General features: G+C 48.9%; 1 protein-coding gene across 5 annotated transcripts in view; it reads right to left on the bottom strand.

The window, feature by feature from the left end:
• The window catches only part of LOC140396798 (spectrin beta chain, non-erythrocytic 1-like), a 320,773-nt gene that overhangs the window by 21,753 nt on the left and 273,157 nt on the right, over positions 1-25,863 (bottom strand). For all 5 annotated transcript variants that reach the window (XM_072485544.1, XM_072485534.1, XM_072485524.1 and 2 more), the window contains 2 exons: positions 6,234-6,508; positions 3,768-3,941 (listed from right to left, as the gene is read on the bottom strand). In XM_072485544.1, coding sequence (XP_072341645.1) covers positions 3,768-3,941; positions 6,234-6,508 — 449 coding nt within the window. The remainder of the gene's footprint in view (positions 1-3,767; positions 3,942-6,233; positions 6,509-25,863) is intronic.

Below are 25,863 nucleotides of genomic sequence, written 5' to 3'. Positions count from 1 at the left end.
CTGAGTGAGAAATCCCAGCCCAGTCTGTGGTACTAGAGCCATAGCTCAGTACCAGAATTAGCCATAAAGGCAAGAGTGTGCCTGGTTCCAGACACCCCCCTGTTCATTGACAATGTCTGATTCAGCCAGAAACATACACTCCAAGCTGATTAGGAGCAAATGGTTTCGAAAATACAGTTTGTGGAGGTTTCAAAAAAGGTGACACTAGCACAGGAAATACGTTCTTAGAACATAGAATAGAACATAGAATTTACAGTGCAGAAGGAGGCCATTTGGTCCATTGAGTCTGCACCGGCCCATGGAAAGATCACCCTACCTAAGCCCACACCTTCACCCTATCCCCGTAACTCAGTAACCCCACTTAAACTTTTTGGACACTAAAGGCAATTTAGCATGGCCAATCCACCTAACCTGCACATCTTTGGACTGTGGGAGGAAACCGGAGCATCTGGAGAAAACCCATGCAGACAAGGGGAGAACGTGCAGACTCCGCATAGATAGTGACCCAAGCTGGGAATCGAACCTGGACCATGGAGCTGTGAAGCAACTGTGCTAACCACTGTACTACCGTGCCGCCCACGGTAGGTGTCAAACATCTTGTCAAATATAATTGAGTGACATATCAGAGATACTACCGTCCCTATCATGTAGCTAGATCTGACAACTGCTCATTTAATAACTGCTGTTTGTCTGACAATGCAGGACGGTGAGATGTGTCTGGGGTCTGCACATTCTACCTCAGACTTCGACTGAGGTAGTTTCATTTGGTCAGGTTCGACCTGCTCCTCTTTCAGATTTTCTACTTCAGTTTGATCTACTGCTCTCAGTTTGTATGTAAAACTTGTTCTGATTATTTTATTTAGCTGTTAGAACTGAACGTCCCATTTCGTGCAGAGAGAATTGTTTACCCTTTCCTTATTGAATGCTGACTGTGACTTTCTATAATCCTATTCTTATCTGTGTGCTCATTTTTTCCCGTCAACAGAAACAGGATTTTACTGAATTATCTTTCTGTGCACGAGTTCCAGCCTGAGCCATGAGAATTCCAATTATCCCAGGTTGGAAAAAGATCGAGCTCCAATATAGTCGATGATCAAACCTGCCACACTATCCTCTCATGCAGCACATTGCCTCCTATAACAGTAATCCCAGATTATCAAAAACAGACACTGCAAGAAATTTCAAATGCTTGCTGGAAATAATTTTTTTTAAACTGTGAAAACGCACAATAATTGCACAAGGCTGGAACTTGCTATTGGCCATCAGCTAAATTTTGCGCTGCTCACTTCCAGAGATACATCACTGGCACAGCCTCTATTATGTTTCACCAATCAAATATCAGTTGAAATAGGAACAGGCCATTCCGATTTCTGTCTTGAACATATTTATCGACTGAGCTTTAACAGCCCTTTGGGCTGAAGAATTCCAAATATTCACCACCCTTTGAGTGAATAAATTCCTCCTCATCTCAATTCTAGATGGCCTGCACCTTAGTGAGACTGTGCTTCCTGGTTCTAGACTCATCAGCCAGTGGAAACATCCTGGGCATGATTCAACTAAAAGGGAACAAGATCCCATCGTGAATGCATTTAGCCGCATGTTTCCGGCCGTTAGATAGGGGGCCTGAGTGGGGAACGTGTGGCTTCTGTTTTGTGCACTGAGGAGCTCCTTGACACTGTTTTTAAATGGCGGGCCGATCTCCCAGGCCCCCGGCCCAACCCCTGACACCTCCCCCAATTCCCAACATACCATGGGAGGGCTCCCGGCTCCCCCCGCATGCCCTCTCCAACACCCGTGCAGCGCACTTCCAACCAGCGCACAAGAAATGCCACCTTGGCATATTGGTAGTGCCAACCTGGCACCCCGGAAGTGCTCCTGCCAGCTGGCAATGCCACCTGGGCACCTTGGAAGTGCCAGGCTGGCATTGCCAGGGTGCCAGACAGGCACTGCCAAGGTGTCTAGGTGGCACCAGCAGTGCCAGCGTACCTTCCTGCTCAAAGCACCCGGGGGCCTCCAATCCTCTGGGGAACCACCACGAGAGCTGTTTGATCTGGCTCCCATTTGCGGAGACCAGTGCTGAACAGCGCTTGCCCGAGGTGATCCCACACCTTGGGTAACTCAGGAATCTGCACCTTAAAAGTGAGATGAGCTGCCTTGCTTTAATATGCAGATTTGCTAAAAAGTGATCGTGCCCACAATGGGCGGGATTACATCGCAACATCTCACGAGATCGTGTTAGTTCTCACGAGGAGTTGTGAGACGTGTAGATCCCGGGAGTGGGGTCTCCCGGTCGATGAGCTGGTTTTCGGGCGCAAGGTGGCCATTGGATTGCGCCCACTATCTATCCTCTCACACCCTGTGAGAATTTTGTAAATTTCAATGAGATCACCTCTCATTCTTCGAAGCTCGAGATAACGCAGACTCGGTTACCTCAATCTCTCATAAAATAATCCTACCATCCCAGGGATCAGTCTGGTGAACCTTTGGTGCACTCCCTCTATGGTCAGTTCGTGTGGACAGTTAATGACAAATACATATATATTGAGGAAAAATTGCACTTTGATTACTAGCTCAGATCTTCAATCTTAAAAATAAAATCCAATTTAGAATTTACTTCATAACAGCTGTTGCTTGATGCCTGACATGGCGATGATTTAAAAAAAAAAAGAATAACAGATAAGACAGACTGGGGAACTTATAAATTCTGCAACAAGTTTGCTTAAATGTTTAGATCCCACCAGTAAACTCCCACGATAGTCAACAAGAATGGTCGTGAAGCTGATATTTTGAATAAGGAATGAAGGCTGAATTATTGGGGAGGCAGTAGAGGTATTGTCAATGGACTGGTAATCCAGAGACCCTGGGCAATGCAGTCTGGACCTGAATTTGAATCAGCAGATGCAATTCAACAAAAAACCTGGAATTAAAAGTTGATTGTTGTAAAAACCTGTCTGGTTCACTGAAGCCCTTTAGGGAAGGAAATCTTCCATCCTTACCTCTCTGGCTTACATGTGACTCCAGACCCATACAGCAATCTGCTTGACACTTAAATGCCCTCTGAAATGGTCTAGCATGGGGCAGCATGGTAGCACAGTGGGTAGCACTGTTGCTTCACAGCTACAGGGTCCCACGTTTGATTCCTGGCTTGGGTCACTGTCTGTGTGGAGTCTGCACGTTCTCCCTGTGTCTGCGTGGGTTTCCGCCGGGTGCTCCGGTTTCCTCCCACAATTCCCGAAAGGCGTGCTGATAGGGAATTTGGGCATTCTGAATTCTCCCTCTGTGTACCCGAACAGGCGCCGGAATGAGGCGACTAGGGGCTTTTCACAGTAACTTCATTGCAGTGTTAATGTAAGCCTACTTGTGACAATAAAGATTACTATTATTATAAGCCACTCAGCTCAAGGGCAGCGAAGGATTGGCAATAAATGCTGACCCAGCCAGCGATGCCCACACCCAATGAATGAATTTTTTGAAAAGCACATCTTGGTGGATCCCTGTAGATTCTTCAATACACCCATGTACTCTTAATGCAAAGGAAACTATGAACTATTAATGTCAGAAATGTTTTGTTTCTTAATCATATTTGAAATTGGTATTGCAGTCACAGCTTCGGTCTCTATTTGGGAAATTTTGTTGATGTACTCCCTCTTCGGTTTTGTTTTCAGTTTGCACCGAATTTTTAAGTCAACCTTCAACAAGATTGTAGCTACCTCTCTACACCATGTTTGACACACCAACACCTTCCACCTAGCATAAAACTTACTCACCGCAGTTTAAAGACGTGTTTTTTCTTCTTGTAATCAGCAGCCACTTCACACAAAGCACCTTTCAGGTTCAAGGGGTCTTCTCCATGGTACGTTACACCTGCACTACAATTCTTTGTATCCTTATAGAAGCAAAGTTCGCCACTCTTCAGGGCACAATACAAGGTAGTCCAAGACCTAAGTTTAGATACAGCACATAAATGTACATTAATTTACATACAAACTTTCACAATTAATAAAATGGTCTTCCTGGCCTGTACAGCTCAGCATTGTATGACAACAACCTGTGTTACTATGGCACCTTTAATGTAAAGATTATCCTAAGCTGTTAATGAATAGGCATAATTAAAATAGACACTAATTCAGGAAGGGATAGAATTGTGAGTGAAAGTTCGAATAAAAAGATAGGTTTTGGAGAGGGTGGGAAAAGGTCATGGGATTACTGATTGGAGCGGAGAAGGAGCTTGAATTTAATCATTGGCGAATTGTGATAACGGATAATTAGGACTCTGCTTTGCCGAAAGGTGTGGCAGAGGTTTGGACCCATTGTGATCTGTGAAGAGTGGAGTAAGAGCGGACAGCAAGACCCTTTATTAGTTCAATCTGCAGGGGACAGAAGGATATCTGAAGGTTTCAGTGTCTAAATGACTGACACAGGACATGTTGTGCAGGTGTAAGTATAGACAGTTTTCATGATAGAATGTTGGGGTTACAGTACAGCACAGGATCAAAAAGAACCCCAAGGCTATGGATTGTCTGGTTCAGCCTCGGAAAAGTGGCGGAATTGGGGTTGAATCAGGGATAAGGGAATAAAGTTTGTGAGGTGGGCCTTTCCAATGTTAAGCTAGAGGAATTTGTGATTTGACAGGCAAAAGTAATCAGGCAACATGGGGGGGGGCAAGGATAATGTTGGAAAGGAAGAGTTGGTACCATCAGAAGTGAATTCAGCAGAGAAACATACATGTAATTTTTAAAAACTGATATATTTGCGATCAAGGGAAGATGTGCCGGAGAAAGTAGCATTCATTTCTACTTTTGAGGCTCCAGTCTCAAACGTCTGCACTCCCGGGGGAGACGTAATGCAAATCTCCTTCTGCACTGTCTGAACAATGAGGGAAAATTTCCTCAATGCATCATGCAATGAAATTGTCAATCGGTTTCAAAAATTTGGTTTATGATTTAATTGACGTTTAATCTTTCCTTATTGGGTTAAACTAATCTTTTGATGAATATCCCCAATGTGTGTGTTAAGAACTATGGGCGGATTTCTCCATTGACCGACAACGATATCGTAATCGGCGATCGGGCAGAAAATCCCTTCCGATGCCCAAAATGGGGCAGCGTTGGTTTGATGCCGGTTTTCGAGTCGACACACCCTCTGAAATGGTGACATCGCGCGCATTGGCACGTCATTGGAAAGCCCTCCCCCGATACTCCACCTCCGATTGGCTGGGTTCCCGACCCTGCGGTTGACGTATAGTCTGAGCAGTCGGGAACCCTGTGTGGCGGCCGTGGACATAAGCCGTGTTGCTGCCCGGGGGGGCTTCTGCAAAGGCTGGGGGGACTGGTGGGGGGTGGCCAGGAGTTGTCCTGCCGGGCCGTATTTGTCAGGCCGGTTACACGCACGGCCGGCGCAATGCTGTATGGCGCGACCGTTGCAGGTCGCCACCATGTGCATTCGCAGCCATGGACCCGGCCATTCTCCGGATGTTTTTGGCGTGGGAGCCGGGGTCTTACCCGGCGCCGCTTCTAGCCCCTCGCCGGTCCTGGAATCGGTGAGGGTTCGGCGCCAATTTTGGCGTTGTAAAACGCCAGTTCCCACTCCAGCTTCGGCACTTAGCCGCAGAAACGGAGAATCCAGCCCTATTTGTATGTTGAATCAGCTGTGCCTGTAGTATTTTTGAGTTATTTAAATTGTCAACTCAGTGCCAAATTATTGACAGTTCCCGTTTATTAATTTGCACCACAAATGACTTGTAATCAGAAAAACTTGCATTTATTTGGTGCTTTTCATGACCACCTGACTGTCCAGAGGCCCTTACAGCCTATGAAGTACTTTTTGCAGTCACTGTTGTAATGTAGGAAATGCAACAGCCAATTTGTGCACAGCGAGCTCCCACAAACGGTAATATGATAATAACTAGATCATCTATGTTTGTGTCATTGATTGCGGGATAAATATTAGCCAGAACACTGGGGATAACTCACGCATTTCTTCAAAAGATTTGCTCTGGGATCTTGTAAGGGGGTTTAACATTTCATCTGAAGGTTAACACCTCTGACAGTGCAGCATTCCCTCAAGTACTGCACTGGACTGACTTGCACTCAGGTTCTGGACTGGTACTTAAAGCCACAACCCACTGGCTAGGAGGCCAGGCCGCTGCCAACTGAGCCACAAAGTAAGATGTGAATCGTATTCAGTCTCGGATCCCACAAATTGAAAAACATTGCAGTGCTGGAAAGATTCACCTGTTTGATGCTTTGCTGTTAGGTCCTTCTAGTTCATGTTTACGTGTAAGGTACCCTTCCAGCTGGGCAGCATCTTCTCTTGACGTCCAAATGGGGAGTGTGGATGAAACTTTCTGCTTTTCAATTTCCAACGTAGGCAATATCAGGGGTGGTGGTCTGGAAGCCCTCTCGCGGGACTTCTCTTCAAACTCTGATTTATCTTCACTCTCTAATGTCTTTTCCTCTGGGCTGTCAGTACCATTTACCAAGCCAGACAAATCTTCTGACGTGGTTGCCTATGGAAGATTGGAGATAAGGTGAGAGACTTAATTCGGGAGCATACAAAAAAAAAATCACTTGCAACTTAAGATTGTGTTACTTTCCACAGCCATGCATTGCAACTGTGTTACAGATAATCAACAATCTACATAATCAGTTACCCCAGGATGAAAAGTTTTAAATTAGCCACGCAGTAAGTAATAGAGTAATATCAAGTAAGATTTACACTAAATTATATCTGATTTCATATTGATGTGTTCATATGCAATTCCTTTGTCCACAATTTTAACTCTGCCGTTTCGGAGGGTTGGTGCAGAGTCGATGGGCTGAATGGCCTCCTTCTGCACTGTAATGATTGTTTGATTCTACATCCAGAAACAAAATGCTTTACAGCACAGAAAGAAGCCCATCGTGTCTGTGCCAGCCATCAAACATGTATCTATTCTTTTTTTAAATAAATTTAGACTACCCAATTAATTTCTTCCGATTATGGAACAATTTAGCGTGTTCAATCCACCTACACAGCACACCTTTGGGTTGTGGGGGCGAAACCCACGCAGACACGGGGAGAATGTGCAAACTCCAGACGGACAGTGACCCAGAACTGGGATTGAACCTGGGACCTCGGCGCCTTGAGGCTACCCACTGCGCCACCGTGCAGCCCTCTAACACCTATCTATTCTAATCCCATTTTCCAGCACTTGGTTCATAGCCTTGTATGCCAATCCAGAAACAAATCATGACCACCGCCTGACCTCCAATCCCCCTTTTCTCACCATGCTGTCACCTGCCAAATTCGTGCCCACCAATCCCTGCAACTCAATGTTAAACCCCCCAGTTTCTGCCCCAATCACAACACTGAAATGGTCATAAGTGATATCTTTTAAACAAGCATTTAGTGACACTGTGCAGCAGCATGGAATATTAATCACAGATCGAATTATAATGGATATACCTAAATTCTAATGGATTAGTGAGTCTGATTTCAATTCAGAGAAAATTCTTTGGCACGTATGGAATTAGGGGTTTAAGTAGTGAGGATGCTGAGGCATGCATACCCATCCAGATTTGTGGACAGGGTGGGGTCACATCCCAAGTGCTAGACTGGAGAAAATGAATGCCCCTTTTAATGGATGAAGCGGTTACTGTTCACTGTTCCGCCTAAAGCTAGCGGGCCATCCCCACCTATGTTGAAATCAAAGATTATTGTAATGCCATTGTATGCGGAGGGGGGGGGGGGGGGGGGGGGGGGAGTGGAAATACACATGCCCATCTTTAATTCATTAGGACAATGCAGGAATAAAAGGGAGTAACAATTTGTACTGCATGAGAAAACGATTGGTGGAGGCCTTATATTGGCCCCCTTGAAGAATGCACCAGGGAGTTGTCCCTTTTACCCCCCCCCCCCAGCCCCACTGCTTTTGTTTAAAAGTGTAAGTGAGCCACATTGAAAGCCTGCCTGAGAATTGGTTGCCAGTGTAATTCTTGGCACACTCGATCGTTCAGCAAGGCTTTTACCTCAGATTCATTCTTTCCCCAGGTACCGTTGTCGAATTTTCTGCCTCTGCCCTTTTACTTTCCACTGAAATGTTTGGGTCTATATAAGGCAAGCTTGGAATCATGTAATCACTGCTTTCTAATTTACTTTGCTCTTCTGATCTTTCCAGTTTTGGTGATATCCTGTCTGTTGGGCATTGGCTCATTGCCAAACTTTCTCACTAAAAATAGCAAAAAAACAGTCCACTCCACCTTGTAGTCATCAACCTTAAGTCAAGGGTATCTATCCGGTTATAAAATAGGTAGGGAGCTAAATTCAATAGCCACGAATCGTAGTGTGGGATCACATTGCAGTCAATGTGTGCAGTCCATGTGTGCGGGTTAATTGCACAACGTAGCTGGTACACAGCACACTATGTGCCGCTTGCTTTTTAAACACTTTCAGCATCCAGCTGGGGAAGGGCGGGGGGGGGGGGGGGGGGGGGGAGAGAGAAGCTAGTCTGCATTTGTGAAGGGAAGGTGCATCGGGTAGGTGCGAGCTGTTGTGCAGCAAGTGAATCTGGCCAATGAAATTTGAACAAAGGCCACAATATGGAGGAGAGCAGGCTCCAAGCATTTTGGACACTGGGACTGGAGGCCTTGCTGAAGGATACAAAAGGAAGAGATGGCCTTTATCTGCAGGAGCCCCACCTCAGGAAGTAGTGTTCAGGAAGTAGTCAATGGCAGGTGTCAGGTCCTGTCCGCCTGGATGCAGCGCTGCAAAAAGTTCACATGACCTCAACACAACTGGTAAAGGTCCATGAATGTATCTTCAAATGGTGAAACCCCATCAACTACTAACCTGACAGACTGCAGCCTAAAGTTGATTTTGGTTTTACTTTGAAAAGAGAAGGAAAGTCTGCTTGTGAGGAAGACAGCAGCCTTTCTGCAATCATAGAACATACAGTGCAGAAGGAGGCCATTTGGCTCATTGAGTCTGCACCATCCTACATTAAGTCCTCACTTCCACCCTATCCCCGTAACCCAATAACCCCCTCCTAACCTTTTTGGACACTAAGGGCAATTTCGCATTGCCAATCCACCTAACCTGCACGTCTTTGGACTATGGGAGGAAACCGGAGCACCCTGAGGAAACCCACGCAGGCACGGGGAGAACGTTCAGACTCCGCACAGACAGTAACCCAGTGGGGAAGCAAACCTGGGACCCTGGCGCTGTGAAGCCACAGTGCTATCCACTTGTGCTACCGTGCTGCCCATACCGTGCAGTCCACCACCATAAGCTGATCTCCAAGTCTACATTCGGAAATTGAGTAGCTGCGAGTGTTCCTGAAGCCAGCCTGAAAAGCAGTGTAAGGTTCATCGATTGTTTCTCGAATCAGCGCTGAGACATCAACCCTATAACCCGGACAAAATTTCAAGGACTCCACAATCTATCCTTTTCCCTTTGAACCACTGACTTTTATCCTTTGGCAGAATCCCTCTGCTGTTACTTTTTTTTTTATGAGAGAGAGATACCATTATGTTTTAGATTGTATGTTGATAGCTGTGTCTTTCTATTCAATAAGGTTGGTTTTATAATGAACTAATAATTTTTGTTGTTTATGGAAGTGGTCATTGAGTAGTCATTCTGAGATCAACAGGTAAAGCACATATTTGTCCACATACCAGCTGGATGTTATGACGCGAGGAGTAGTGAAACTCGAGACAGACATTGCACTCCTCCCAATCCAATTGCAACACACCTCTAATATCTTCTTAGGTGGCCCAGTGTAACATTTTGTTTTATAATGCTTCTGTGAACTGCCTTATAACATCTTATTATGTGAAAGGGGCAATGTAAATATAAGTTGTTATTATAACTTTCCTCTCCTTTTATTCTTCCCCAGTTTACACATCTCTCCATGGCTACTTGCCCTCAACATTACTCTCAACAGGCCCCCATTGGTGTACAAGCACTTCCACTTAACTCTTCTTTTGGTGAGGCATGTTTTGTTACCCACAGAATGCTGTTAATTGAATCACCAGTTTAATACTGCTGCTGGCATGACAGTGTCTGTGAATATTGCCAACAGCCAATCATTTGGCAATTTGTCCGCGACGTCTGTACAGGCATGCAAAACATTAACATGCCAATACCTGTGCTAAAAATAACAGACAATGGCATGTTGCACATCAATGATTTCAAATGATCAGAGTTCATTTATTAATATCACTGACAGTAATCTCTAGGCTATATATTAGTTAAGCTTATATTCTGTGAAGGCCACAAATGCTTCAGTGAATGGAAAATATGATAGTGCAGACTGTTGCACTCCAGCAAGTATCAGTAAGAGGTTTGGGTGAGTGGGACGAATATGTTGTGTTTGTAAACATAGCGAGTGGAACGCTGTTTTTGAATCATTTACAGATTGTATGACAAATCTGTTTCGTTTGTTTTGTTGCGATACTGAGTGCCCGTTGGATCTCACTCACTGGTGCACATATTGTAGGAGTTAGCTGCGAGAGTGACCATGTTTCTTATATTAAATAATGAAAACTGAAACCACACCATATTTACTTGGTCCAAATGTTCTTCTTTAGGCTAAAAATCCAATAAGGGCCATGTTTAGTGTGGAGGAGTTCGTGCTTTGCAACCATTTCTTCATTCTTTCACGGGATGTGGACATCACTGGCTGGGCCTAATTGTCCATGTGGGCCTGGAATCACATGTAGGGCAGACCAGGTAAGGATGGCATTTAATTCCCTAAAGGGCATTAGTGAAGCAGATTTTTATTGGATTCACATTTCACCATCTGCCATGGCAGAATTCAAATCCGAGGATGACCATGGGTCACTGGACAAGACCACTGCCCCACTGCCTCCCCTGCCATGCCCACTGCCATTCTGGCAGGCAGCAGGCAAAGGCATGTTGTCTCCCCATTCACCTGAGGAGTCCAAGTAGGACCTGTGCTGCTGGCTACCTAAACACTCAGCAGGGAGCTACACTCACATCTGCTGATAATGCGTGCTGCAGCCAGCCTGCACCTCTTAAAGATAGTCTCTCCCTCTTAAAGGGGAGCTGCACTCAGTCTTCTTCTTGTGGAGGAGAGCTGGTTTCCTGCACTTACACTAGGTGCAAGTAGGAATTGCACAAATGAAGCTCCAAGGAAGAGAGTGAGCTCTGAGGTACATGACTGTGATGCTGGATGCCTTAGTGATAGAGATGGACAAGAGAAGAGGTTGCATTTCTGTGGTCTTGGCGGGGGCGGAAAGGATAGTTCATGTACCAGCTTGCTGAAGGGGGAGATCACAGACAATTCTGTTACAGGGACTCAGGTGAGGATTTTGATGGGGTGGTATACTGGAGAATGCTGATGAGGATGGACACTGAGATACATGGTTGGCCAGCCAGATAGTTTCCTTTCCCTATCAAGCAGCATGACGGAGTCCAGTTTCTGTAAAAATGGTACCTGGAATCAGATTCCTGGATTCCCAATCTCAATGCCCCAATTTTCACCAGCGCTGGTAGAGGCACATCCTGGACCTCCATAATTTCATGGAGTTGGGGCAGCTTTTAAAGGAATCATGATTTTCAGGACCCCAAAGGTGTCATGAAGCATAGACAGGATGAGGAAACATTTTTAAAAGCAAATTCAAAAGATCATACCCAGCCAATCTTTGCCCTTCTATCTGCCCCCATGGCTTCTAATACTCCCCATGCCAAGCTATGGCATTTCCATGCCCATTCATCTCCTATATAGTCTGAACAGAACAATAAATTCAGTAGTAACAATACGATGTGCAAAAAGGCTTTTAAAAAGTCATTCATTCATAATTTTATTTTCTTACAAAAACTTTCACTACAGCCTTCTAAAAGTCTCAATCATCCAGATCATTGAAATATCATTAGCTGAAACTGCAAGCATTTGACCGCTCTTTATCTTGTGTAAATAACTATAATTGACAAAACAGATCAGAGGGCAAGGGTGTCAATCAAGCAATGTTTTCCTTGGGGCACAGCTGTTTGGTTAGACTAATACATTTCTGGGCATCAGCCAAGCCTCATTATGTATTTTGGACTGAGAGCACAGACATCCATTAGAGGATGAAACAGCTACACCCCAGAGAAAACCTTGCTTGAGTACTCCTACTCTTTAATTTTAAAAAAATCATCATTATTGTCACAAGCAGGCTTACATTAACGCTGCAATGAATTCACTGTGAAAAGCCCCTAGTTGCCACATTCCGACGCCTGCTCGGGCTCACAGAGGGAGAATTCAGAATATCCAATTCACCTAACAGCACATCTTTCGGGACTTGTGGGAGGAAACCAGAGCACCCGGAGGAAACCCACGCAGACAGTACTCCACACAGACAGTACCCAAGCCGGGAATGGAATCTGGGACCCTGGAGCTGTGAAGCAACAGTGCTACAAATGTATACCATGGTATACATTAATCACATAGACTGTATAATAATAATAACCGCTTATTGTCACAAGTAGGCTTCAATGAAGTTACTGTGAAAAGCCCCTAGTCGCCTCATTCTGGCGTCTGTTTGGGGAGGCCGGTACGGGAATTGAACCCACGCTGCTGGTATTGTTCTGCATTGCAAGCCAGCTGTTTAGCCCACTGTGCTGTATAGTGGGTTAATGGGGATGGAAGTTGTGGTAGTCTGTATTAAGGGTATTACGGTACATATGTTGGAGGTACTCCGTATTAGAGGTTCCTTAGTAGAGCTCTGCCTGCTGGTCCGGCCCAGCAGGCCGGAGTATAAAGGTCTGTGCTTTCCCTGGCTGCAGCCATTCTGATACTGCACTGCTGGGAAAGCATCTGGTGTAATAAGGCCTTCAATTGCTCTACAATCTCGCTTCTGTGGTAATTGATCGTGCATCAATTTATTACACCAGATTTTAAAGAATGGGGTTCAATTGCCAGCGCGAAGAGCAGGGGGGACAAGGGACCCCCCTGCCTCGTCCCTCGATGCAACCGAAAGTACTCAGACCTCCTCCTGTTCGTGGCCGCACTCGCCATCGGGACCTCGTACAACAGCCTAACCCACCTGACGAACCCCTCCCAAACCCGAACCTCTTCAGCACCTCCCACAAGTACCCCCTCTACCCTATCGAAGGCCTTCTCAGCGTCCATCGCCGCAACTATCTCCGCCTCCCCCTCCCTCGCCGGCATCATAATAACGTTCAGGAGCCTCCGCACATTCGCGTTCAACTGCCTCCCCTTCATGAACCCTGTCTGGTGTTCGTGGATGACCTGCGGCACACAATCCTCAATCCTCGTGGCTAAGACCTTCGCCAGCACCTTGGCATCTACATTTAACAATGAAATCAGCCTGTAAGACCCACACTGCAGGGGATCCTTGTCCCGCTTCAGAATCAAGGAGATCAGTGCCCGGGACATCGTCGGGGGCAATGCCCCCCCCCCCCCCCCCCCTCCCTTGCCTCATTGAAGGTCCTAACCAGCAACGGGCCCAACAGGTCCACATATTGTTTGTAAAATTCGACCGGGAAACCGTCCGACCCCGGTGCCTTCCACGCCTGCATACTCCCTATCCCTTTGGCCAGCTCCTCCAACCGAATCGGGGCCCCTTATCCTGCCACCAGTCCCTCCTCCACCTTCGGGAACTTCAGTTGGTCCAGAAAGCGGCCCATTCCTCACTCTTCCAGTGGGGGCTCGGACCGATACAGTTCCTCATAAAAGTCCCTGAAGACCCCATTGATGCCAACCCCACTCCGCACCACACTCCCCCCCGCTATCCTTAACTCCCCCAATCTCCCTAGCTGCGTCCGCGTCCGAGCTGATGCGCCAGCGTCCGACTTGCCTTTTCCCCATATTCATAAATTGCCCCCTGGGCCTTCCTCCACTGCGCCTCTGCCTTCCTGGTGGTCAACAGGTCGAATTCCGCCTGGAGGCTACGCCTCTCCCTCAACAGTCCCACATCCGGCACCTCCGCATACCTCCTGTCTACCCTCACCATCTCCCCCACTAGCCTCTCCCTCTGCTCTCTCCTCTCAGGCGCTAATGGAGATCAGCTCTCCCCTAACCACTGCCTTCTGCGCCTCCCAGATCATCCCCACTCGGACCTCCCCGTTATCATTAGCCTCCAGGTATCACTCTATGCTTCTTCTCTAAAGAATAAAGATAGATGGGTGACGGTGAGAGGGGCTGGGAGGAAGCAGTCAATACAGGGATCCCCTGTGGTCGTTCCCCTTAGTAACAAGTATACCGCTTTGGATACTGTTAGAGGGGATGGCTTACCAGGGGTAAGCCATGGGGTACAGGTCTCTGGCACAGAGTCTGTCCCTGTTGCTCAGAAGGGAAGGGGGGAGAGGAGTAGATCATTAGTCATTGGAGACTCCATTGTTAGGGGGATAGATAGGAGATTCTGTGGGAACGAGAGAGACTCGCGGTTGGTGTGTTGCCTCCCAGGTGCCAGGGTCTGTGATGTCTCGGATCGTGTTTTCTGGATCCTTAAGGGGGCGAGGGAGCAGCCCCAAGTCGTGGTCCACATAGGTACCAACGACGTAGGTAGGAAAAGGGATAGGGATGTGAGGCAGGAATTCAGGGAGGTAGGGTGGAAACTTAGATCTAGGACAAGCAGAGTTATTATCTCTGAGTTGTTACCCGTGCCACGTGCTAGAGAGACGAGGAATAGAGAGAGAGAGGAGTTGAACACGTGGCTACAGGGATGGTGCAGGAGGGAGCGTTTCAGATTTCTGGATAATTGGGGCTCATTCTGGGGTCGGTGGGACCTCTACAAATGGGATGGTCTACACCTGGACCAGAGGGGTACCAATACCCTGGGGGGGGTGGGGGGGGGGGGGAATTTGCTAATGCTCTTCGGGAGGGTTTAAACTAGTTCAGCAGGCGATTGGGAACCTGAATTGTAGCTCCAGTATACAGGAGGTTGAGAGTAGTGAGGTCATGAGTAATGTTTCAAAGTTGCAGGAGTGTACCGGCAGGCAGGAAGATGGTTTAAAGTGTGTCTTCTTTAATGCCAGCAGCATCCGGAATAAGGTGGGTGAACTTGCGGCATGGGTTGGTACCTGGGACTTCGATGTTGTGGCCATTTCGGAGACATGGATAGAGCAGGGACAGGAATGGTTGTTGCAGGTGCCGGGGTTTAGATATTTCAGTAAGCTCAGGGAAGGTGGTAAAAGAAGCACGGTAGCATTGTGGATAGCACAAATGCTTCACAGTGCCAGAGTCCCAGGTTCGATTCCGGCTTGGGTCACTGTCTGTGCGGAGTCTGCACATCCTCCCCGTGTGTGCGTGGGTTTCCTCCGGGTGCTCCGGTTTCCTCCCGCAGTCCAAAGATGTGCGGGTTAGGTGGATTGGCCATGCTAAATTGCCCATAGTGTCCAAGGTTGCCCTTAGTGTTGGGTGGGGTTGCTGGGTTGTGGGGATAGGGTGGAGGTGTGGACCTTGGGTGGGGTGCTCTTTCCGGGAGCCGGTGCAGACTCGATGGGCTGGGTGGCCTCCTTCTGCACTGTAAATTCTATGAAGAGGGGGAGGGGTGGCATTATTAGTCAAGGACAGTATTACGGTGGCAGAAAGGACTTTTGATGAGGACTCGTCTACTGAGGTAGTATGGGCTGAGGTTAGAAACAGGAAAGGAGAGGTCACCCTGTTAGGGGTTTTCTATAGGCCTCCAAAAAGTCCCAGAGAAGTAGAGGAAAGGATTGCAAAGATGATTTTGGATAGGAGCGAAAGCAACAGGGTAGTTGTTATGGGGGACTTTAACTTTCCAAATATTGACTGGAAACGCTATAGTTCGAGTACTTTAGATGGGTCCGTTTTTGTCCAATGTGTGCAGGAGGGTTCCCTGACACAGTATGTAGATAGGCCAACTGGGTAATGAACCAGGACAGGTGTTAGATTTGGAGGTAGGTGAGCACTTTGGTGATAGTGACCACAATTCGATTACGTTTACTTTAGTGATGAAAAGGGATAGGTATATACCGCAGGGCAAGAGTTATACCTGGGGGAAAGGCAATTCTGATGCGATGAGGCAAGACTTAGGATGCATCGGATGGAGAGGAAAACTGCAGGGGATGGGCACAATGGAAATGTGGAGCTTGTTCAAGGAACAGCTACTGCCTGTCCTTGATAAGTATGTACCTGTCAGGCAGGGAGGAAGTGGTTGAGCGAGGGAACTGTGATTTACTAAAGCAGTCGAAACACTTGTCAAGAGGAAGAAGGAGGCTTATGTAAAGATGAGACATGAAGGTTCAGTTAGGGCGCTCGAGAGTTACAAGTTAGCTAGGAAGGACCTAAAGAGAGAGCTAAGAAGAGCCAGGATGGGACATGAGAAGTCTTTGGCAGGTAGGATCAAGGCTAACCCTAAAGCTTTCTATAGGAATGTCAGGAATAAAAGAATGACTAGGGTAAGAGTACGGCCAGTCAAGGACAGCAGTGGGAAGTTGTGCGTGGAGTCCGAGGAGATAGGAGAGGTGCTAAATGAATAATTTTCGTCAGTATTCACAGGAAAAAGACAATGTTGTCGAGGAGAATACTGAGATTCAGGCTACTAGACTAGAATGGCTTGAGGTTCATAAGGAGGAGGTGTTAGCAATTCTGGAAAATGTGAAAATAGATAAGTCCCCTGGGCCGGATGGGATTTATCCTAGGATTCTCTGGGAAGCTAGGGAGGAGACTGCTGAGCTTTTGGCTTTGATCTTTAAGTCATCTTTCTCTACAGGAATAGTGCCAGAAGACTGGAGGATAGCAAATGTTGTCCCCTTGTTCAATAAGGGGAGTACAGACAACCCCGGTAACTATAGACCAGTGAGCCTTACTTCTGTTGTGGGCAAAGTCTTGGAAAGGTTTATAAGAGATAGGATGTATAATGATCTGGAAAGGAATAATTTGATTAGAGATAGCCAACACGGTTTTGTGAAGGGTAGGCCGTGCCTCACAAACCTTATTGAGTTCTTTGAGAAGGTGACCAAACAGGTGGATGAGGGTAAAGCAGTTGATGTGGTGTCTATGGATTTCAGTAAAGCGTTTGATAAGGTTCCCCACGGTAGGCTACTGCAGAAAATACGGAGGCATGGGATTCAGGGTGATTTAGCAGTTTGGATCAGAAATTGTCCAGCTGGAAGAAGACAAAGGGTGGTGGTGACGAATGTGATATAAAATAGTTACTTTAGAGATATTAGTTACTGTAATGTAGAGATAGGCCAGTCTCATCCTGGTGAGTTCACAGACAAAGGATTTCAGACCGCATGGCAAAGCGAGGAGGTGTGTCCAGCAAAGGAGGAGAAAAGGATGCTGGGTGATAGGGGGCCAGTGGAAGGGATGAGAAGTGAGCCAATCAGGATGTATGGCCAGGTCAGGAGGGGTATAGGATGACCTATGGGAATCGTGTATGTGAAACTTGATGCCATTTGAATGTATTTGCAGAAATCCCTTTGTCTCCTTCTTCATTCGTTTTCCAAGGGTCTAGGTGACTAGTCCTGTGTCCTGTGCCTCTGTGAAATGAATCAGGCTTGCAAGTCAAATAAAATAACTAATGCTGTACCTGCAAATCCATCTCGACTTTTATTGAGGCCAGACTGACGGGTAAAGAAATGTGGATTTGTCAGTGGCTGAGGGGAAATGTTCAGACTGGAGTCCAGTTACTAGTGGTGTACCACAAGGATCTGTTTTGGGGCCACTGCTGTTTGTCATTTTTATAAATGACCTGGAGGAGGGCGTAGAAGGATGGGTGAGTAAATTTGCAGATGACACTAAAGTCGGTGGAGTTGTGGACAGTGCAGAAGGATGTTACAAGTTACAGAAGGACATAGATAAGCTGCAGCGCTGGGCTGAGAGATGGCAAATGGAGTTTAATGCAGAAAAGTGTGAGGTGATTCATTTTGGAAGGAATAACAGGAAGACAGAGTACTGGACTAATGGTAAGATTCTTGGTAGTGTGGATGAGCAGAGAGATCTCGGTGTCCATGTACATAGATCCCTGAAAGTTGCCACCCAGGTTGAGAGGGTTGTTAAGAAGGCGTACGGTGTGTTAGCTTTTATTGGTAGAGGGATTGAGTTTCGGAGCCATGAGGTCATGTTGCAGCTGTACAAAACTCTGGTGCGGCCGCATTTGGAGTATTGCGTGCAATTCTGGTCACCGCATTATAGGAAGGATGTGGAAGCATTGGAAAGGTTGCAGAGGAGATTTACCAAAATGTTGCCTGGTATGGAGGGAAGATCTTATGAGGAAAGGCTGAGGGACTTGAGGCTGTTTTCGTTAGAGAGAAGGTTACGAGGTGACTTAATTGAGGCATACAAGATGATCAGAGGATTAGATAGGGTGGATAGTGAGAGCCTTTTTCCTCGGATGGTGATGTCTAGCATGAGGGGACAGAGCTTTAAATTGAGGGGAGATAGATATAGGACAGATGTCAGAGGTGGGTTCTTTACTCAGAGAGTAGTAAGGGCGTGGAATGCCCTGCCTGCAATGGTAGTGGACTCGCCAACGCTAAGGGCATTCAAATGGTCATTGGATAGACATATGGACGATAAGGGAATAGTGTAGATGGGCTTTAGAGTGGTTTCACAGGTCGGCGCAACATCGAGGGCCGAAGGGCCTGCACTGCACTGTAATGTTCGATGTTCTTCGTGCCCGCTCGCTCACCTCCTCGTCCGCCAACAGCCCCACCTCCAAACGCCACAACGGGCGCTGGTCCCTCTCCTCCCCCAGCTCTAAGTCCACCCAATGCGAGGCATGATCCGAAATGGCTGTCGCCGAGTACTCGGTATCCTCTACTTTCGCTATCAGCCCCCTACTCATAACAAAAAAGTCGATCCGGGAATAGGCTTTCTGAACGTGCGAGATGAATGAAAATTCCCTAGCCCCCGGCCTTGCAAATCTCCAAGGGTCCACCCCTCCCATCTGGTCCATAAACCCCCTCAGCACTTTAGCCGCCGCCGGCCTCCTACCGTCCTAGACCTGGAGCGATCCAGTGCCAGATCCAACACCGTGTTAAAGTCCCCCCCCCCCATTATCAGGCCCCCCACTTCCAAGTCCGGGATCCGACCCAACATGCACCGCATAAAACCCTCATTGTCCCAGTTCGGGGCGTACACGTTGACCAGCACCACCCTTTCCCCTTGCAGCTTACCACTTACCATTACGTACCTGCCGCAATTGTCTGTCACAATGCTCGACGCCTCGAACGACACCCTCTTTCCGACCAAGATCGCCACCCCCCGATTTTTGGCATCCAGCCCTGAATGAAACACCTGGCCTACCCACCCCTTCCTCAATCTTACCTGGTCTGCCACCTTCAGGTGTGTCTCCTGGAGCATGACCACATCCGCCTTCAGCCCCTTCAGGTGTGCGAACACCCGAGCCCGCTTAACCGGCCCGTTCAGCCCTCTTACGTTCCAGGTCATCAGCCGGATCAGGGGGCTACCCGCCCCCCTCCCCCGCCGACTAGCCATAACCCCTCCTCGGTCAGCCACGCGCCCGTGCCCCACGCCCGGCCCGTTCCCCACGGCGGCAGATCCCCGTCCCAACCCCCTCTACTCGCTCCAGCTCCCCCTTGACCATACCAGCAGCAACTCGGTCCCCACGCCCCAGCTAGGACCCCTCCTAGCTGCATTGCTTCCCCCATTGCACTCCCGCAAGTCAGCTGACTCCGGCTGACCCCGGCCGCTCCCGCCTCTCCCTCGACTCCGCCCATTGTGGAACTTCCCCTCCCCCTCCATTACCGACCAGCAGGCTCTCCGCCTCCCCCTTCCATCCCAAGCACGGGAAAAAACCCCGCTTCTCCTCCCCGCCCCCGCCCCCTCCAGCCTTCAGCGTGGGAAAAAGCCCGTGCTTTCCACCTGCCCGGCCCAGCCTCCTCTGTCGCAGCTCCTTTTACAGGCCCAGTCCCCTCACCCCCGACTCGGGCCTCACCCTCCCCCGCGGGGCCCCATCCCCCCCTACCGGCCATCCACCCCCTACTCCGTTTACTTGCCCCCCTCCAAGAGCCCACCCGACAGACCCAACTAAAACAGTGCCCAACCCACCCTAACCACCCACACCGAACCAAAACTGAACAAGAACAAAGAACTTCCCCCTCAAAATGTAACACAACAACAGCAATCCCTGACCATCCCCACGCCCGACCCCCCATCCCGACCCTCAGTTTGTATCCAGCTTCTCGGCCTGAGCAAAGGCCCACGCCTCCTCCGGGGACTCAAAATAATGGTGCCGGTCCATGTAGGTGACCCACAGACGCGCCGGCTGCAGCATGCCAAACCTCACCCCCTTCCTGTGCAGCATCGCCTTCGCCCGGTTATACCCGGCCCTCTTCTTCGCCACCTCCGCGCTCCAGTCCTGATATACCTGAACCTCCGCATTCTCCCACCTGCTGCTCCTCTCTTTCTTGCCCCACCTGAGTACGCACTCCCGATCAGCGAACCGATGAAACCGCACCAGCACCGCCCGCGGCGGCTCGTTAGCCTTGGGCCTCCTCGCCAGCACTCTATGGGCCCCTTCCAGCTCCAGGGGCCCCTGGAAGGACCCCGCTCCCATCAGCGAGTTTAACATGGTGACCACTTAGGCCCCCACGCCCGACCTCTCCAGCCCCTCCGGGAGGCCCAGGATCCACAGATTCTTCTGCCTCGACCGATTCTCCATCTCCTCGAACCGTTCCTGCCATTTCTAGTGGAGCCCCTCGTGCGCCTCCACCTTTACCGCTAGGCCCAAGATCTTGTCCTCGTTATCTGAGATCTTTTGTCTGACCTCGCGGATCGCCACCCCCTGGGCCGTCTGGGTCTCCAGCAGCTTATCGATAGAAGCCTTCATTGGCTCCAGCAGGTCCGCTTTGAGCTCCCTGAAGCAGCGCTGGATAACCTCCTGCTGCTCCTGCGCCCACTGCATCCACGCTGCCTGGTCTCCGCCCGCCGCCATCTTGCTCTTCTTCCCTCGCACTTTCTTTGGCTTCACCACCACATTTTTAGTCGCCCCGCTCCTGGTCCAAGCCATACACTGTCGGGGGAATGTTGCAGTCTTCTTCCCACACTGGGAAATGTCGCAAAAAATGCCGTTGGGGGCCTTGAAAAGAGCCCAAAAGTCCATTCCGAGCGCGAGCTGCTGAACGTGCGACTTAGCTCTGCATAGCCGCAATCGGAAGTCGGGGTCCTCCTTCATGAGCGACGAGCTGCGTCAATTCCTGCTCAGCAAGGGCATTGCCTCAATCAGGATGACCAGTTACAACCCCCGGGGAAACGGGCAGGTGGAGAGGGAGAACAGGACGGTCTGGAAGACCGTTCTACTGGCCCTACGGTCTAGAAATCTCCCGGTCTCCTGCTGGCCGGAGGTCCTCCTTGATGCACTCCACTCCATACGATCACTGCTGTGTACCACGACCAACGAAACACCTCATGAAAGTCTCCTCATCTTCCCTAGGGAGTCCTCCTCCGGGAGCCCGCTCCCAACATGGCTGGCAGCTCCCGGACCCATCCTGCTCCGCAAACACACACGGACCCACAAGTCAGACCCGTTGGTCGAGAGGGTCCACCTTCTCCAGGCTAACCCGCAGTATGCCTACGTGGCGCACCCCGACGGCCGACAAGACATGGTCTCCCTCCGGGATCTGGCACCCGCTGGATCCCCATGCACGGCCCCCTCACCAACCCCACCCACCCTCCCACCAGCGCACCTCACCGTAGCCCCCTTCCCAGGAGGATCCGTCCTCCCACTGGTCCCACCCAGGGGTGATGAAGCTGAGGATGACATGCTCCTGGAGTCACGGATGCCCGAGCCGACGCCAGCATCACCGCCGAGACTGCGACGATCGCAGAGGACAACCAAGGCCCCCGATCGACTGACAGCTTCAGTATAATCGTTAAATGTAACTGTAAATAACTGGAACTTGTGTAACTGTAAATACTGTACCACCAACTGGTACCGTCATGATAACTAGCACTGTACAATGCCTTGCCACCACCCCTGCCGGACTCTTTTTTTTAAACGGGGTGAATGTGGTAGTCTGTATTAAGGGTATTACGGTACCTATGTTGGAAGTACCTTGTATTAGAGGTTCCTTAGTAGATCTCTGCCTGATGGTCCCGCCCAGCAGGCCGGAGTATAAAGGTCTGTGGTTTCCCTGGCTGCAGCCATTCTGTTACTGCGCTGCTGGGAAAGCATCTGGTGTAATAAAACTTTCAATTGCTCTACAATCTCGCTTCTGTGGTAATCGATCGTGCATCAGAAGTGCCATAGATTGACACTGACATGGCCAGTACAAGTAGCCATGGGGGTTGGGTGGGGAGTTAGAGGTGGCACTGAACTCACGGCCACACATGGGATTGTGTGGGCATGAGTGGGTATGAGGTGTGAGGGCTTGAGGGCAGTTCGTTGTGCGTTCCTGTCATTATGGGCATGGTAGCACAGTGGTTAGCAATGTTGCTTCACAACGCCAGGGTCCCGGGTTTGATTCCCACTTGGGTCACTGTCTGTGTGGAGTCTGCATGTTCTCCCTGTGTCTACGTGGGTTTCCTTCGGGTGCTCCGGTTTCCTCCCACAAGTCCCAAAAGACGTGCTTGTGAGGTGAATTGGACATTCTGAATTCTCCCTCAGTGTGCACGAGCAGACGCCGGAATGTGGCGACTAGGGACTTTTCACAGTAACTTCATTGTAGTGTTAATGTAAGCCTACTTGTGACAATAAAGATTATTATTCTTACAGCACCGAGGACGGCCTTTCAAACAGCTCGACTCGGCATCCAGCATCCTCTCAGGCTGCGTCCGTCTCTTTCCAGAGATGGCCAGTCCCAACACCACCCGCCCCCCCATCCCCGTTTGAAAATCCCATCTTTGCTGACATTTCCTAAAACGGGAGGCCCAAGCCAGGGAATTTCTCGAATTCCACTATCTGGCATCTAGGATGAGTTTCCAGCCTATCATGTGCAATTCTGAGCAGTGCTTTTTGGAAAAGATGTCAAGTCCTTGGAGAAAGTACAGGGGAGCTTTACCAGGATGATACCAAGGCTGAGGGAGTTCAGTGTTCAGTCATATGGAGAGATTAATGAAACTGGGATTATTCTCCTGAAAGCAAAGAAGGTTCAGGACAAACCTATTAAAAGGTACTCAAAATTATGAGACGTCAAAAGGGAACAAGTGGAACTATTTCCTCCATCAGAGATTATAGACTTGGCAAAAGAACTAGTGGTGAAATGAGGAAAAACCTCTTCACACAGAGGGCTCGATCTTCTAGCTACGCAGCGCTGGAAAAGCATCTCGCCGCGGCGCAGTGAAAGCCTGGCGACCCTGCTCCCAGGATCTACTTGGCACGCAGCGCCTCACGTTATGCAAAGCAATCTCACGAGAGGTTGTAAGAGGAATCCCACCCACAATAGTTTTTGGCAAATTTGCATATTAGAGTGAGGCAGTAAGTCTTACTGTGATGTGCAGATTCCCGAGGTACCTGAGGCTTTGGGATTCAATCTCTTCACCTCAGGGACCTTGGGCGAGCGCCGTTTGGTACTGGTCCCCTTAAAAGAAGGAATTGTAATGTAAAGAGTGATATGTGTATAATAATATCAAAATTGAATGGAAGAAAGTCAAGGCAATGTGTAGCTCTGACGGAAATGTACAGTCAAGACAATTCGAAATGCTCTGTAATGCTTATGATAAATTTTATGAATAAAGTATATTTTTTTGAATAAAAAAAAACAAAAACTGGTTCCCTTAAACGGGGACCAGATAGAACGGCACTTGTGGGGGTCGCCAAGGGGATTGGAGGCTCCCAGCTGCAAGCCCTTTGGGAAGGGTGGTTCCCTGGCACTGCTGGTGCCACCTGGGTACTGTGGCAGTGCCAGCCTGACACCATGACAGTGCCACCTGGGTGCCAGCCTGGCACTGCCAAGGTTCCCAGGTGGCACTGCCAGGGTGCCAGGTGGCATTTTTTGCCGGGGATGCCTGTTTTGGGGGGTGTGGGGAGAGGGCTGGGGGACCCTCCCATGTTGCGTTCAGGCTGCAGGGGGGTCAGAGATTTCTTTTTGTGGACCCGAGATCGGGACGCCATTTAAAAATAGCATCCCGATCTATTGCTACAACGGGAAGCAGTGCTCTCCGTTGTAAAAGACGGGGTTATGTGCATCCTTGGTCACGCATTTCCTGTTTAGGCCCCTTATTCAATGTGAGTCGCGTTGAGTAGGCACATGTTTCTCAGCACTGCGAGTGCCAGGAAACATGCGGCTAAACACGCTCGCTAAAGGACTTTGTTCCCTTTTGGGAAGATTGTGCCCAGAGGGTTTTTAATGCATTACCTGAAAGGGTGGTGGATTCAATTTCTATTGGAACCTTTAAAGGGCAATTGGTCAGGTTTGCAGGATTAATTTGTAAGGCTGTGTGTGGCACTCCTTCGAAGGACCTGCTTCTGTGCTATATGATGCTATGATACGATAAGTAAAGATTTTACGTTCACAGAATGTTTCACTGAAGTACAGGGTACGTACAGTATTCTAATCAATGCATATTTTAGTTGATCGCAACAAGAATCATTTTTTAATAAAATGTCCTTATTTTGGAGTTGATGACTTCACATCAAAGAAATAATGGCACATTGGGCTAAACAGCTGGCTTGCAATGCAGAACAAGGCAGCAGCACGGTTCAATTCCCGTACCAGCCTCCCCGAACAGGCACCGGAATGTGGCGACTATGGGCTTTTCACAATAACTTCATTGACGTCTACTTGTGACAATAAGCAATTGCTATTATATTATTATTATTGTGTACAATTCTCTGGCCGCATTGTGCTTGAACGATAGCACAACACAGCCGGAGAATCCTGGGAGAGGCCTCCCGCAGGCTGCTCGGCCGTCTCCGCACCTCACGGGATTCACCCAAGTCCCATGAGGTGTCGGAATCGGAACTCAGCCCAAAAGGAGCGGGACCAAAAAGCGTGCACTGATGTAGGTCTTAAACCTACTTAAAACCTACCAACCCGGCATCTACCGGCTCCCTTGATTCACTGGCCAGGTGTCGATCAATACCGATCCACAAGAATGTGGACCAGGCGGGAGGGTACCTGGGAGTCTCCCAGGCCATCGGAGACCCCTGGGTGGTCAGGGTCAGAGCCAGGTGGCCCCCTGGAACCTGGGCACTTTGGCACTGCCCAGCTGGCACTTCTACTGCTATGGTGCTTGGGTGACACTGCCAAGCTGGCAGGAGCACTGCCCTGATGTCAGGTTGGCAACGCAAGGGTGCCCAGTTGCCAGGTGGAACAGCCAAGGGTCCAGGCCCATGCGGGGCCATGTCCATGAAAGGAGGGTGGAGGGGGGCTTGAAGGGTGGGGATGTGCAGAGCAGGTAAGTAGGGGCCCCTAGTAAGTTGGGGAGGCCTGATGAGGACTGGCCCCCAGGGACCCCATAGTGGAGTGTCCACACTTGAGGGGTCTGGGGTAGTGCCCATGTGTGTTGAGGGGTGACATTTCCCATGGGTGGGGGGACCTACAGCTCACTTAGAGTCAGGACACCCTTTCAAAATGGTGGCTAGATATTTGAGTTCAGCTCCCCAGTGCTGAAAAAAATTCTAAGTGTGGGCTAAACCGGTGAGAAACTCCCCAGGGCCCAAAAGAATTACTATATGCCATTGAATAGCGATGGGGAACTCACCGGGAGAGCTGGCGGGAAACACTCTGAAAAACCCGCCACAAATGAACTTCAAAATATTTCCGGAGAATTGCGCCCAATGTTTTATTAGCTTGAAGTATACAAATATTTTTCTATTTCTTTTGAAAATTAAGTTCTTACAGAGATAGAAGAGGTGTAAAAGATTATAATCTTGAGCTCTTATTTTCCTGGACACTTTACATGTAGAAATGGGTTGCATTTTCCACCCAATGATTACGACTAAGCTTTCAAAGAAAAGCGCGTAAGCCAAATCATGCTGATCA

This window comes from Scyliorhinus torazame, chromosome 2 (assembly GCF_047496885.1).
Source record: "Scyliorhinus torazame isolate Kashiwa2021f chromosome 2, sScyTor2.1, whole genome shotgun sequence".
In the NCBI taxonomy this organism is placed as follows: domain Eukaryota; kingdom Metazoa; phylum Chordata; class Chondrichthyes; order Carcharhiniformes; family Scyliorhinidae; genus Scyliorhinus; species Scyliorhinus torazame.
This window is presented reverse-complemented; position numbering and strand designations above follow the sequence as displayed.